The sequence below is a fragment of the Gymnoscopelus braueri genome, assembly GCF_963280865.1.
Source record: "Gymnoscopelus braueri genome assembly, chromosome: 8".
Lineage (NCBI taxonomy): Eukaryota > Metazoa > Chordata > Actinopteri > Myctophiformes > Myctophidae > Gymnoscopelus > Gymnoscopelus braueri.
In genome coordinates, this window is record NC_137609.1 from 35,673,844 (window position 1) to 35,686,978 (window position 13,135).

The 13,135-nt window shown below is 37.7% G+C and overlaps 1 protein-coding gene across 1 annotated transcript; it reads left to right on the forward strand.

The window, feature by feature from the left end:
* Positions 1–9,637: 9,637 nt before the first annotated feature.
* LOC308090815 (stonustoxin subunit alpha-like) lies at positions 9,638–13,135 on the forward strand (the record flags this gene model as incomplete). The annotated part of the gene is made up of 2 exons (XM_080436088.1): positions 9,638–9,737; positions 11,406–13,135. 2 exons carry the CDS (start codon positions 9,638–9,640, stop codon positions 13,133–13,135), a joined length of 1,830 nt encoding a protein of 609 aa, XP_080292214.1.

A 13,135-nucleotide genomic window follows, 5' to 3' on the forward strand; every position in this document is an offset into this window, starting at 1 on the left:
AGTTAGAATCAGATGTGAGTGTGGTGTAGCTGGTAGAAGCAAGGAAAGCATTACAGTCCCTGTTCAGACAACAGAGGCATGTCAACGTCTGAATTCTACAGGCCTAAATGCACACTCATCAATTCAGGGTCACCCATAGTTTACAAGGTTCCTCTGGAAATAAAAAAAGATAGACATTGATGGATGCAAGAGCTATAGTTTTGGGAAGGAAAGCAAGAGGCAACATCGCACCATCATGGTTCTTGGAGAAATTGGAGCGGGAAAGACCACCCTCATCAATGGGATGATCAACTACATACTGGGTGTCCAATGGGAGGATTCATCTCGGTTCACGTTAATTGATGAGGATCAAACAACTGCTCAAAATGTGAGTCAGACATCTGAAGTCACTGTATACAAGATTAACCATCAAGAGGGATTTCAGATTAACTATTCACTAACCATCATTGACACACCATGTTTTGGTGACATTCAGAGAATACAAAGAGACTGGCTGATCTCAGAGCAGCTGAACAAACTTTTCAAAGACCCACATGGTGTCTCTGAAATTGATGCAGTTTGTTTTGTTGCTCCAGCCTCTCTTGCATGGCTAACACCTACACAGAGATATGTGTTTGATTCTCTGCTCTCAATCTTTGGAAAAGACATATAAGACAACATCAGGGTTTTGGTGACATTTGCAGATGGTAATATTCCACCAGTCCTGGAGGCAATCAAAGCCTCAGGGGTCCCATGTCCAACAAAAGAGGGACAGCCACTTCATTTAAAATTAAACAATTCTGCCTTGTTTGCAAATAACAAATCTCGTGAGGATGAAGTAGGCTCCTTTGATAAAATGTTTTGGGACATGCGTGTCAAAAGCATGAAGAACTTCTTCAAAGCTTTGAACCTAATTAGTACAAAAAGTTTGACTTTAACAAAGGAGGTCCTCGGAGAACGAAAGAAGCTTGGAACCTTGGTTGAAAACTTGCAGAAGCAGGTCATACTTGCGTTAGCTAAGCTCGATGAGATAAAACAAACAGCTCAAATACTTGAAAATCACAAAACAGAGATTTCTGAGAAAAGCGAACAGTGAAAGATATACGAGAAAAGTATCAAACAGCTTTAAAGAAAAAGATGTGTGTTGGACATCATCGCTAAATTTGATGCAGAATATGATGATCTGCAGCTGCAGGTGGTAAATCTTATGGAGATGTCACACAGACTGAAAGATATCGCACTGAAGCCCAATCCACTTTCCACTCCAGAGTAGGCCTACATTGACCGGCTCATTGAGGGAGAGAAGGCTGAATGCAAACCAGGCTACATGGATCGCATTAAGTCCCTGAAGGAAATGAGAGGAAAGGCAGTGTACATGGCTATGGTAGAAAAAGGAGAAACTCTCCTCTCTGACAACATTTTACAAACTGTTCAGGACCAGTACACCACTGACTTTGAGGTTGGACTGTGTATATTAATAATAAAGAAAACAGACAAAAGTATTTTTTCGATATTTATATCAAAAAGAATAAAGTGATCAGTGGGTTCTTTAATTCTAACCCTCTTGTTTACTACTTAGAATGTCCCTGTCGTTGTATTTATGTTGGCAGGACAAAATGAAAATGAAAACAGATTAGACCTTACATGTTTAACTCTAAAACCTATTACATTTACAGGGCTTTATGAATCTATTACTTTTACTCCTTTGTTTTAAACATGTGCTGTATTCAAAATGTTTAACATGAAAACATGTTTTCTTTGTTGTGATTTGATTTGTGATTTTATTTTTATTTTTTATAGTGATACAGTGTGTACAATATGGTAGTTGTTTGCTTTGCATTTTAACACAGCCTACCAAAGATTCCTGTTACAACTCATACAGTTGTCAGACATGATTGAATAAAGTCCTTTTCACCAGAGTTTTCGATTGGTTTTGATGAGCTGAAACTTGCAGATTGCAGATGAGAGTTATTAAACTTAGTAACTTAGTCAAATTAGTAAAGACTATGGTGACCATAATCCTTTGTGTACTGGACTTGGATCATGCTCTGTGCAATGGAAGTAAAGGGCTGCTCAAGCATGTGATGCTATGGGCACTATATTAAGATTATATTAAGTGATGATTATAATCAGTATCCAGCTCAAATCAGGGGTGTAAATAATTACCATGTTGTGTGATGCCCTATCTGTTCAGAAAAATCTATGTCAAAAAACAAATACCTGTTATAGCTGTTCTAAAGCTATACTGTGATGAGCAAAATGGAATTACATAATATGAGATTAACAATAAATTGTATTCACAAACAGTTTCTTTTGTGAAAATAAATGCTAAATAGCTCTATATTCTGATAGTAATCATTGGGGCTATTCTTCCAATTCTATTCAGAAAGCCATACAATATGCCAATAACACCTCCCGCTCTGATCTCTTATCTAATGCACCAAAAACAAAAAATCCAAGTCGGGCTTGTTTTTGTACTGAATATAACCACTGTGCTTCACAAATCAAAAAGATACTCAACAGACACTGGCATGTGCTCCAAACAGAGCCATCTGTGAAAGACCTCTGCAAATCCCCACCCCTTGTTGCATTTAGGAGAGCACCCACAATCAAAGGTACAGTCATGTACAAAAATATGGTTCAAAAGAAGACCACATGGCTGACAACAACTGGAATGTATAGATGTGGTAACTGTGCCTGTTGCAACAACACAACAGACAAGAAATCATTCAATCATCCCCACACTGGAAGGAAGATTCCTATTCATGAATTTATCAACTGCAAATCGACACATGTGATTTACATGCTGTTATGTCCCTGTGGTCTAGCATACGTAGGACAAACTAAACGACCCCTCAAACAAAGAATATCAGAGCACAAAACTGCAATCCGTACAGGAAATATGGATTATGCAATTGCAAAACATTATGCTGAAGCAAATCATGGTTCACCCTCTTCATTAAAATTCTGTGGGATTGAGAAAATTGTGATGCCTATCAGAGGAGGTGATATTCTAAAGAAACTGGCCCAGAGAGAAATGCAGTGGATATACACACTCAACACTATGACACCCAATGGACTTAATGACGATTAGAGCTTAAAATGCTTTTTGGGTTAAGACTATCTTTGATACCCCTTCACTGTGCATTGGATGTGTTAATTTGTTACTTTATGATATATGCCTCAAATTACCTGTAATTGTCTGTGTTCTTGCATACTAGTGATTGGACCTTGGAGATTGACTTGAGATTTCAGCTGTTGGTGAACTCTGACCCTTTGTATAAAGTGAGTTGAATTGATGTGATATGAATGCTCTGAGGAAGGCTCATAGCTGAAACGCGTAAGCGTTCAATTTATTGGTGTGCCATTAAAAAAAGTGGAAATGTGAGTAATTTGTCCTCCATTTAATTGATTTTTTTTGGATGTGCTACCTTTTTGGAATTTTTTTAATTCCTTTTTTTTATATGTATACTGAATTTGGGTCTAGCACTCCACTGAGAACCCATTGTTGATGCGCAACCTCTTTTTCTTATTTAGTAATCATTGTCTGTTCACTAACAGGATTCTCCCTGTGTCTCCAGCTCTTTAATGAACAGAAAATGCATTTTTCAGGCCAGGATACCAATTATGTACAATCAGGAGAGAGAACTCATACAGGATACAGAAGAAACGAATGAAATTGGAAGTGAAGACACAAAGAAATGAGTAGACCAAATTGTAATTAGAACGATATAAAATAGCTAGATGCAGAGACCCCCGTTACTACATGTATACAAACCATCTATAGCAATGATTACAATCAGAATATAGAGCTTTAACTTTTAACAAAAAAAGATTGTTTTAACCAAAAAATACTTTGAGTATCATTAATTACCTGATGAATGATGAATAAAACATAATTATGAAAGTCTCTGCTGTTTTCTTAGGTGTCGGAATATATGTATAAACGTCAAAATATTCTCATTATAAAACAACAATTTCCATATATATTTTTTTACAGAGGTTTTAATTAGTAGTGTGTGGTATATATCAGACAGAGGTGTTCATTGTGATCCCAGGACGTGAAACAACTGTTTATTGGTTAAACACAGATATGTGACCATGATGATACTCAAATTCATTACATTTGCCACCTGCTCTCTCATAGAGAACTCTCTTCTATGATGAATTGTTACAATTACAGCAATTCTAGAATGATGAAAATCGGACAGGTATATGCACAGTGCATGAACCTTGGTACAGTCAGTTTGCATGAAATTAAAACCTGAAAATCATTTTGCATGAAATTAAAACCTGAAAATGAGTTAATGCACAGCCTTTTCACCCCACTATGACATGGTTAGCCATGCACGTGAACTCTTGGGCAAACATTTGGCGAAAATAACTGATCGATTGATTGATGTAGTTTATTTAGTAAGACATGAGAATAGGACAGTACATAATAGTACATGGAAGTACAAATTCACAATACAAGGTCTACTAAACTGGAACTCTCATTAAGCACTAAGCTTGTTTAAGATGAGAACCCCATGCACACAAATCATGATGATATATAAGAGGCAGACAGATATACACACTACTATACAGAATGTCATACAATCAGCTTTCAGGTTACTGGTATGAAGAGAGAAAAAAAAAATATATATATATATACAAAAGAGGAAAATGAAGGGGGGGGGTAGGTTAAGACTTAGACAGGGGCCATTTTCGAATTGCAGCCTCCTGAAGGTGTATCTTTAGGGCAGTTTTGAAAGTGAGTAGGGTTTTACACTCCTTTACTCCTTTTGGTAGGGCATTCCACATTTTTGATGAATAGTATGAGAACGAGTTCATTCCCTTAGTTGAGCCAAATCTGGGTTGAACATGATTTGTGGAGCTGCCTCTGGTGTTATGATCATGGACTTCATTAACATTTTGGAAGTATTTTGACAAATACAGGGGGATCCCAATGTTGTGGTGTATCTTGAAGACCAGGCCCATAGCAAGTTGCTGTACGCTGTCCTCAACCCTAAGCCATCCAATCCTAGCAAAATGAGCAGGGGTTAGATGGGTTTTGTGATTGAGGCCAAGAAGTAGCCTTACAAGTTTGTTTTGGGATGTTTGGAGCCTTGTTTTTAAGGCCTTGGAGGTGTTGTGATACCATGAAGTGCATGCATAATCATAATGACCTTGAATGAGGGCCCCTGCAAGAATCTTCAGAGTATTCTTACTGACTAGACGATCAATCCTCCACTGATCCTTACAATTCCTTACAATAGGCAAAAATAATGCACATGAACCAATTTGGGTTGGACATACACATCACTTCATCTTTTTTCCAACTATGTGTCTGTACCAATGAAGATTGACCACTAAATGCTCTGTGTCTCAGTGGCCAAGCTAAGAGAAACCTTATCATGTTATTTGCCTCAATGTTCACCGTTTCTGATGCTGTCAATGCTCTGAATGGGACATTATCACGTTTAGTCAGATGAATGAATGGTCTAGGTGAGATACTGACCTACCCACGTTTAATCAGACTATTGATTGGATCAAGAGATACTGACCTACCGACGGAGGTGTTTTGTATAAAGTATAGTTTTGGACTGTGTCTGAGGCACGCCGTCTCAAGTGAACTGAAGCCACGAGAGGCACCACTGAGCGAGCCAAAGCGAGCGAGTTGCTGTGCCGAACGTTGCGACGTTCGCTTGAGCCGACTCAGCGCCGTCCGAGTTATGTACCGGTAGGCACAGAATCGTAAATCATGTTGTGGGGACAGCTCTGTCCCCGGGTAAGTCAGTATCTCACCAATCAATAGTCTGATTACACGTGGGTAGGTCAATATCTCACCTACAGTACTCAGACCATTCAATCATCTGATTACACGGGATAATGTCCCATTCAGTGCATTGATAGCATCAGAAGCCGGTGCAATGTTCAATGTTCAAGCTGGAGGAAGCACAGATGATTGTGTGCTGCTTATTTACACAACCGCTGTGAAATCCATGTCACTCACCACAGTTCCTCAAACTTTGACATTTCAACAGTTTTCTGAGGATTATCAAGAATATGACATGTTAAACCTTTCATTACTTATTCTTTATAAGTGAAGACAGTGTGCAGGACTCCCTCTCCATTCTCCCTTTTCCTTCCATATTCAGCATCTATACTCCGACGCCCCTGTCCGTTTTCTGCAAAAGGACTTATCTTAAAACCTTTCATTACGAAAATTGGAGCCACTAGGTCATTATGACCAATTTATGTACAGTATATAATTAAGAATTTACTTTTGTATCCAGCTCCATGTCTCATGTAAAACAGTTCATGGTTGACTGGAGACAGTACTGAACCCTTTATATGTACTGTATATCAGACAAGAATAGATAAAACACATTGTAAGATGGGTGGCAATGCAAAATAGTAGCATTTTTAATACAAATGTGGCCGTGCGTTCCTAGGTGTGCGTGCCTTAACCTGGGTGTCACTTTTGATCCTGACCTGAATCTGAAAACACGTTGACACATTGTGAGCTTGTAGATTGGCTTTTATTTTTGAAAAAAACTACGGTATAGTTCAAAGCTATAAATACAAGCATAAAATAGGGAAAACCTAACACCTAAACCTAACCTCTAAATGCCTAATCCTAACGCTAACCCCAACCTGATTTTATTTTATTTTATTGTAAACCTCTAAATATATGTTTTAATCACAACAATTTTTCTTGTGTGGAGTGTGGACCAGGCAAATTCTATACTTGTGGGGATATTTGGTCCTCATAAGTATAGAAATACAAGCGCTCTCGTGTGCACGCACATGAGCGCACGCACACGCACACGCACACACACACACACACACACACACACACACACACACACACACACACACACACACACACACACACACACACACGCACACACACACACACACACACACACACACACACAAGTAACTATGTACATTTACTTAAGTACTGTACTTAAGTAGAATTTTGCAAACTTTAGTTACTAGTTACTTTGGAGATTTTTATTATTATTAGTACAAAACATACATTAACCACTTCAGCCCTATATACATTTCGGCAGTATTGATACTTTTACATAAGTAACAAATTTGAGAACTTTTTCCACCACTGAAACACACACACACACGCACACACGCACACACACACACACACACACACACACACACACACACACACACACACACACACACACACACACACACACACACACACACACACACACACACATTGTGGGTGGAGCTTCATTAGTTTGTTTGTACTGTATCTCTCTATCAATGTGTCTCCGCCCAGTCTCTGTATATAACAGGTATTAGAAACACATTTTAGTATCACGCCTGCCTGACACTGTGTGACTGACTGCAACTACAACACATTCAACAATTACATTTGAAGGAAATTTCATCCATTGCAATTACATTTGCATTTCTACAGACGAGGACGTTGGATTCATCACGACTTGTGACAGGTAAGGACATACAGGATCACATTGAATTGAATTGAATTGAATTGAATTGAATTGAATTGAATTGAATTGAATTGAATTGAATTGAATTGAATTGAATTGAATTGAATTGAATTGAATTGAATTGAATTGAATTGAATTGAATTGGCAGGATAATCCAACAAAGAAAATTGATGGTGTTTAGTATTCTGAAAGGTGTCAAATGTTAACTGATCTTAATGGAGGCATAAAAAAAGACAAATTACAGGTTTAAATATGTAATTTCACAGAAAATATTGTTATTTATTGTAAGAAAAAACTTCGTTTGAGACTACTACTTGAGGAAAACTCACCACATAGGCTGCATGGCAACTTCCTGGACCTCACTCTAATCTAATACAAGCCTGGAACTGGTGTTTTAATGCCTCCAAGTACACATCTAGGGTCAGGTTGCCTTTTTGTTCTCAATCCACATTGTGGATCAGTAGCCAGGGAATTTGGTAAATTCATGCACCTTTTCTGAATTGATCGTACATTTGGGCATTTTCTGCATTATTGATCACAGATCCTCGAGAGGGTAACCTTATCAATAAATATGATCATTATCGTACATCTGCCAACACTGATGGTGTTACATTGGACAATACAACTGTATGACGTGGAAAAAGTAATCATATTTATTTTACTCAAGCAGAAATACTTGCATGTGCTGTTAGTCTAAAAGTGCTGTATGCAAAGTTTTACTTGAGTAAAAATACAAAAGTATTGGCTTTAACATATACTTCCGGTAAAGTAAACCTTTCAAAATGTGCCTTTTTATGAATAGCCGATCTACGAGCTCACGACAAGTCATGATGCGATGCGTTGTGAGCTTGTAGATCGGCTATTTTCAAATACCCAAAGTATAAAATAGGGCTTAAGTGGTTAATGTATATTTCGCAATAATAGTCATCTAAATCTGCAAAGTAATTAGTAACAAAAGTTGTCTAATAAGTGTCGTGGAGTAAAAGTGTGATATTTGCCTCTGAGTTGTAATGGAGTAGAAGCACAAAGTAGCCTATTAAAAAAAAAGAAATACTAAAGTAAAATAGAACCAGAATGGTTCCCTTTTTTGGTTCTTGGGACGTCTCATTGGCTCTTTGAGGCACCTTTAACCACTTAAACCCTTGCATCCCAATCGGTCACCTCTATAATGCTTTATAAGCTCATTTATATTGCAATATAATGCCCTTATGAGGCATTATAATGCTTGTTATACATGTTTATAATCATGTATAACGACTTATAACCATGTTTATAATGTTATATAACTGCTGGTCATAATGCATTATTATGCTCAGACTCAGAGGATTCTACTGTCAAGGTGTCACTTTGAGGTTTACTGTAATTAAATATTCAACCAGAAGACGTGTAAAAGTGTGTTGCGGTATGTGTTGTTAAAGACACACACACATATACATTATATATATATATATATATATATATATATATATATATATATATATATATATTATAAAATATATATATATATATATATATATATATATATATATATATAGACTATATTTTTTAAACATGTGACATATGTGTTTTGCAATAGTGCACAGATTGTAGACATATACAGTATGTCCAGCAGATGAGGCACTTTGTCAGAAAGGATCTCCCCTCACACTGAAATTGATGGTGCACTTTTCATCTACTAGACGTTTGGAGTAAAAATTTGCTTCATGTTCGGATCAATAACTCTTAAATGTGTTAAAAAGTGTTCATACCCGACCCGAAGCAAAACTCTTCTCATCAATGCATTCAAAGACAGTGTATTGAAGGTAAGGGTAGTTCTCTCCTAGATACACACCCTGCCCCCAAATAATCTTTATCCTTCCAAATAACCTTCAATCTCAAATTCAGAATCATTCACAGACTCATCTAGTTTAGTTTCAGAGAGAAGGAGATAATTCCCACCTTACCGTTGCCAAACATAGATCTTAATTCATCTTAATGTCCCTTTTATGCCCATATATGGAGATCTCAGTATCATCTGTTCTTATCTCTTGTGTGCCCACATATGGAGATACCTGATGGCATCAGTATATGCCCATAACTGGGCTCCTTAAATAAATGGGCATATCGGTCATTGATGTGTTGTTATTATGTATTTCTACTATAACTCATTTAGAATGAATGAATGATTTATTTTCTCCAGTGCAGTGTAAGCCATGGATCCAGAGAGGAGACAAACTATAGAGCTGGCAGCGCTTGGTCGACCCTTCAGCCTTGGCATGCTCTATGACTGTCGCAGAGACTCACTTATCCCAGGTACAGTATACAGCTTTAAATGTAGGATGTGACTATAGACTATACTGCCGTTTATGTTTTTAAACAGATCTAATGATACTACTAATACTCCAGTATTATTACTTAGATGTTTTATGTGAGGTACTCCCAGTGAGAATTCAACTTACAAGCCTAATGCTGTATTCAGATTATAAAGCGTGACGCAAAATGAAGATAAGTGTGACACTAAAAGCTATAATATATGTGTTATATACACAAATTAACAAGTAAAGATGTGTTGCAATATTTCGGGTATAATGTGTAGAAGTTTGTGCGAGTTTTGTAAAGAATCTGTAGAAGTAGTTTTGAAGAAAATGCAAAATTGCAGACATTTTTTTTAGGCAGAAATGGGCATGACCTATGTGGGCCTACAGTTCAAAAGATATGTGCCAAAACGCAAAGTGGACTGGTTTAGCACCACCATGAAACAATTGGGATGGCATGTCTTCCTTGGCCTATTGGCAGGCAGCATACAACATAAATAAGTACAGATTTAGGAGATTGGCTCTGGACCAGTGGGCAAACCCCCGGCACTGGAATTGAAGCTCATTTCCAGGTTCTCTTACAGCATGCTGTTCCTATTAATGGCCCAGCAGATGGCGCTAGTTCACCTTCTGCAGAGCAGTGCTGGTTGCAGTAAAAATTATTCTCAATAGAAATGAACGGGCGGACTTTACACTTGATTTCATTACCTTAGTAAATACTTTCATAAACACTTTATGTTTTCAATCGCTAGTTTAAAGTCTTTTTTAAATCATCATGATATGCGTTTAGTAAATTATGGTCCCATTCATTTAAAAATGAATGATAGAGTAGGGTATGTTTCTACGGCTTTTGCTGGTTCTACCAAGTGAAGACCCGCCCTCGCTGCGGTTACATCCAATAGCAATTGTTTCCGGTTTCATTACGGTACCAGAAGTTCAAAGATGGCGGATTTCAATTATTTTTGTATTTTTGTTTTGGCCACGATCAGAGTTAATTACAATTATAATAGCTGTAATAGAAATGTATAATTAATCATAAGTGTATTAATTTAAGTAAAACATATACTTAAATCTATGCAAGAACATCACACAACCATTTATGACCATTTTAATTAACAACTTGATTCACTTATTTGACCGGAGTCCCCAGGGCTCTATACTAGATCTGCTCCTTTTCCCCTCTACACCACATTGCGTTGCAACATGACACGTATGCTTGTACATCTGCTATTCTAGGTGAACGTTCTCCCCAGAATAGGGATGCTAGTGGTTAAAGCACCCAAATACCACATAGTGTGACTCATTGTTACAAAGCAATATGAGTTATGAGTGCTTATAACTGTAATTATACTAGTATTATTAGTAAGAAGATTATAATGCATTTATAACATAATGTCATTATAAAATGTTTCTGTCAGGAATTAGTGAAGCTATTTCAAATGTTTTTCCACAACATAACTTTGCAATCAATAAACAAAAAATAACAATATGGAACAGATAGCAAGGATAATGTATGGGCAAAGATGAAAATAAAATAAGGAAGAAATACACACTTCACCTGTATTCTGGATGAATTCCAAGGCTGTTTACAAAATATATATTTTATTCATCAACCACAGTGAAACAAGTGATGAAGGTAACTTGCTGTTTATTTCATCTATTACAGGCTTTACATTGTGGGATTTTGAAGATCTACTAAAGGACACAAGAACAAGACCCCAGCTCAACACTGAATTGGAAATAGTCACATCTGAAACAATAGAGTACAAAACTTCATCACTGGATGTTAAAGCTTCCTTGAAAGCAAGTTTCTTGGCTGGACTGGTAGAGGTTGGTGGCTCTGCCAAATATCTCAAAGATTGCAAGACTTCACAAAATCAGGCCAGAGTAACATTAAAATACAAAGTTACCACAGAGTTCCAAGAACTGTCAATGAATACACTTGGACCAAGCAATATAAAACATTCACACGTCTTTGATTCTAACATGGCAACACATGTTGTCACTGGTATCCTTAAAGGGGCACACGCCTTCTTTGTATTTGACCGTGATGTGTCTCATGAAGAGAATTGTCAACACATTGAAGGCAACATGAAGGTAATAATCAAACAGATTCCATTCCTGGCAATAGATGGTCAAGGATCTTTACAAATAGAAGGCAAGGAAATTACAAAAAGTGAGAAATTCTCCTGCAAGTTCCATGGGGACTTTTCACTGAAGAAAAATCCAGTGTCTTTTAAGGATGCAATAGAAGCTTACCAAAGCCTGCCAGAGTTACTGGGATCAAAGGGAGAGAATGCTGTACCAGTGAAGGTCTGGCTGACGCCTTTGCAGGTTTTAGACTCTAAAGCAGCTCAGCTTGTTCGTCAGATTAGCATTGGACTGGTGAATAGAGTTCAAAGTGTCCTGGAGGACTTCGGTGAACTGGAACTGAGGTGCAATGATGCACTGCACAGGACTGTGGCACAACAGTTCCCACAGATTAGCAAGAAGCTGAAAGATTTTAAAAATCTGTGTGAAGAGTACAAGCTGGACTTTCAGAAAACCTTGTCAGAGAAACTTGTTTCAATCAGAGGAGGTGGGGAAGAGGAGAGTGCGCTTGCAGAGGTCCTGAAAAGAAGACACTCATCTCCTTTCAACAACAAAGACCTGAGTGAGTGGATGCGCTGCAAAGAGAGAGAAATAAACATCATCAAGTCCCTTACTGACATGATGAAAAACACAAAGATTGTCTCAAGTCATAATGAACTTGATCAAATAATCTCCAGTCCAGAAACAGAGCATGTTGTATGCTTTGCTTTCACGTCATTGCAAATGGCTGAACCATATCTGTCAACTTTATCAACCTACTTAAGCGAAATATCCAAACAAGTGAACACACAAGATACTGCACTTCATACCCATGATGTAGAAAAGGAACAATGGTACTTTTCAAAAGATGTCTATCAATCACTGAGACAGAAAGCAAAGCTTCTCATTGATTTTTCAGAGGCCAACAAGGAAAACAAGAATATCCACTTCCTAACAACAGCTATACCAAATGAGAGTCAAAAGGGTGCAAGCATCTACCTTTATAAGGGTGGGGTTGAGGTCAATGACAATTTTGAGCCACCTTCAAAACCTGAAAAAACAGAAGCAACTGACATAACCCGTACCAGTGTGACACTCAAGATGCAACCACCAGGATTTGGAGCAGAAGACATCAGCCACTACTCTATTGAGTACTGTGTTACTGGACAAGATGACTGGCAACAACAGACTGCATCTAAAGCTGATGAAGTCACAGTGTCCAATTTGACTCCAGACACAGAGTACACGTTCAGATACCGAGCAGTGTGTCCAGTTGGCAGAGGGCCAGCCAGTGAAGTCAGTAGACGCACGGTTCAAGTTGAGTGA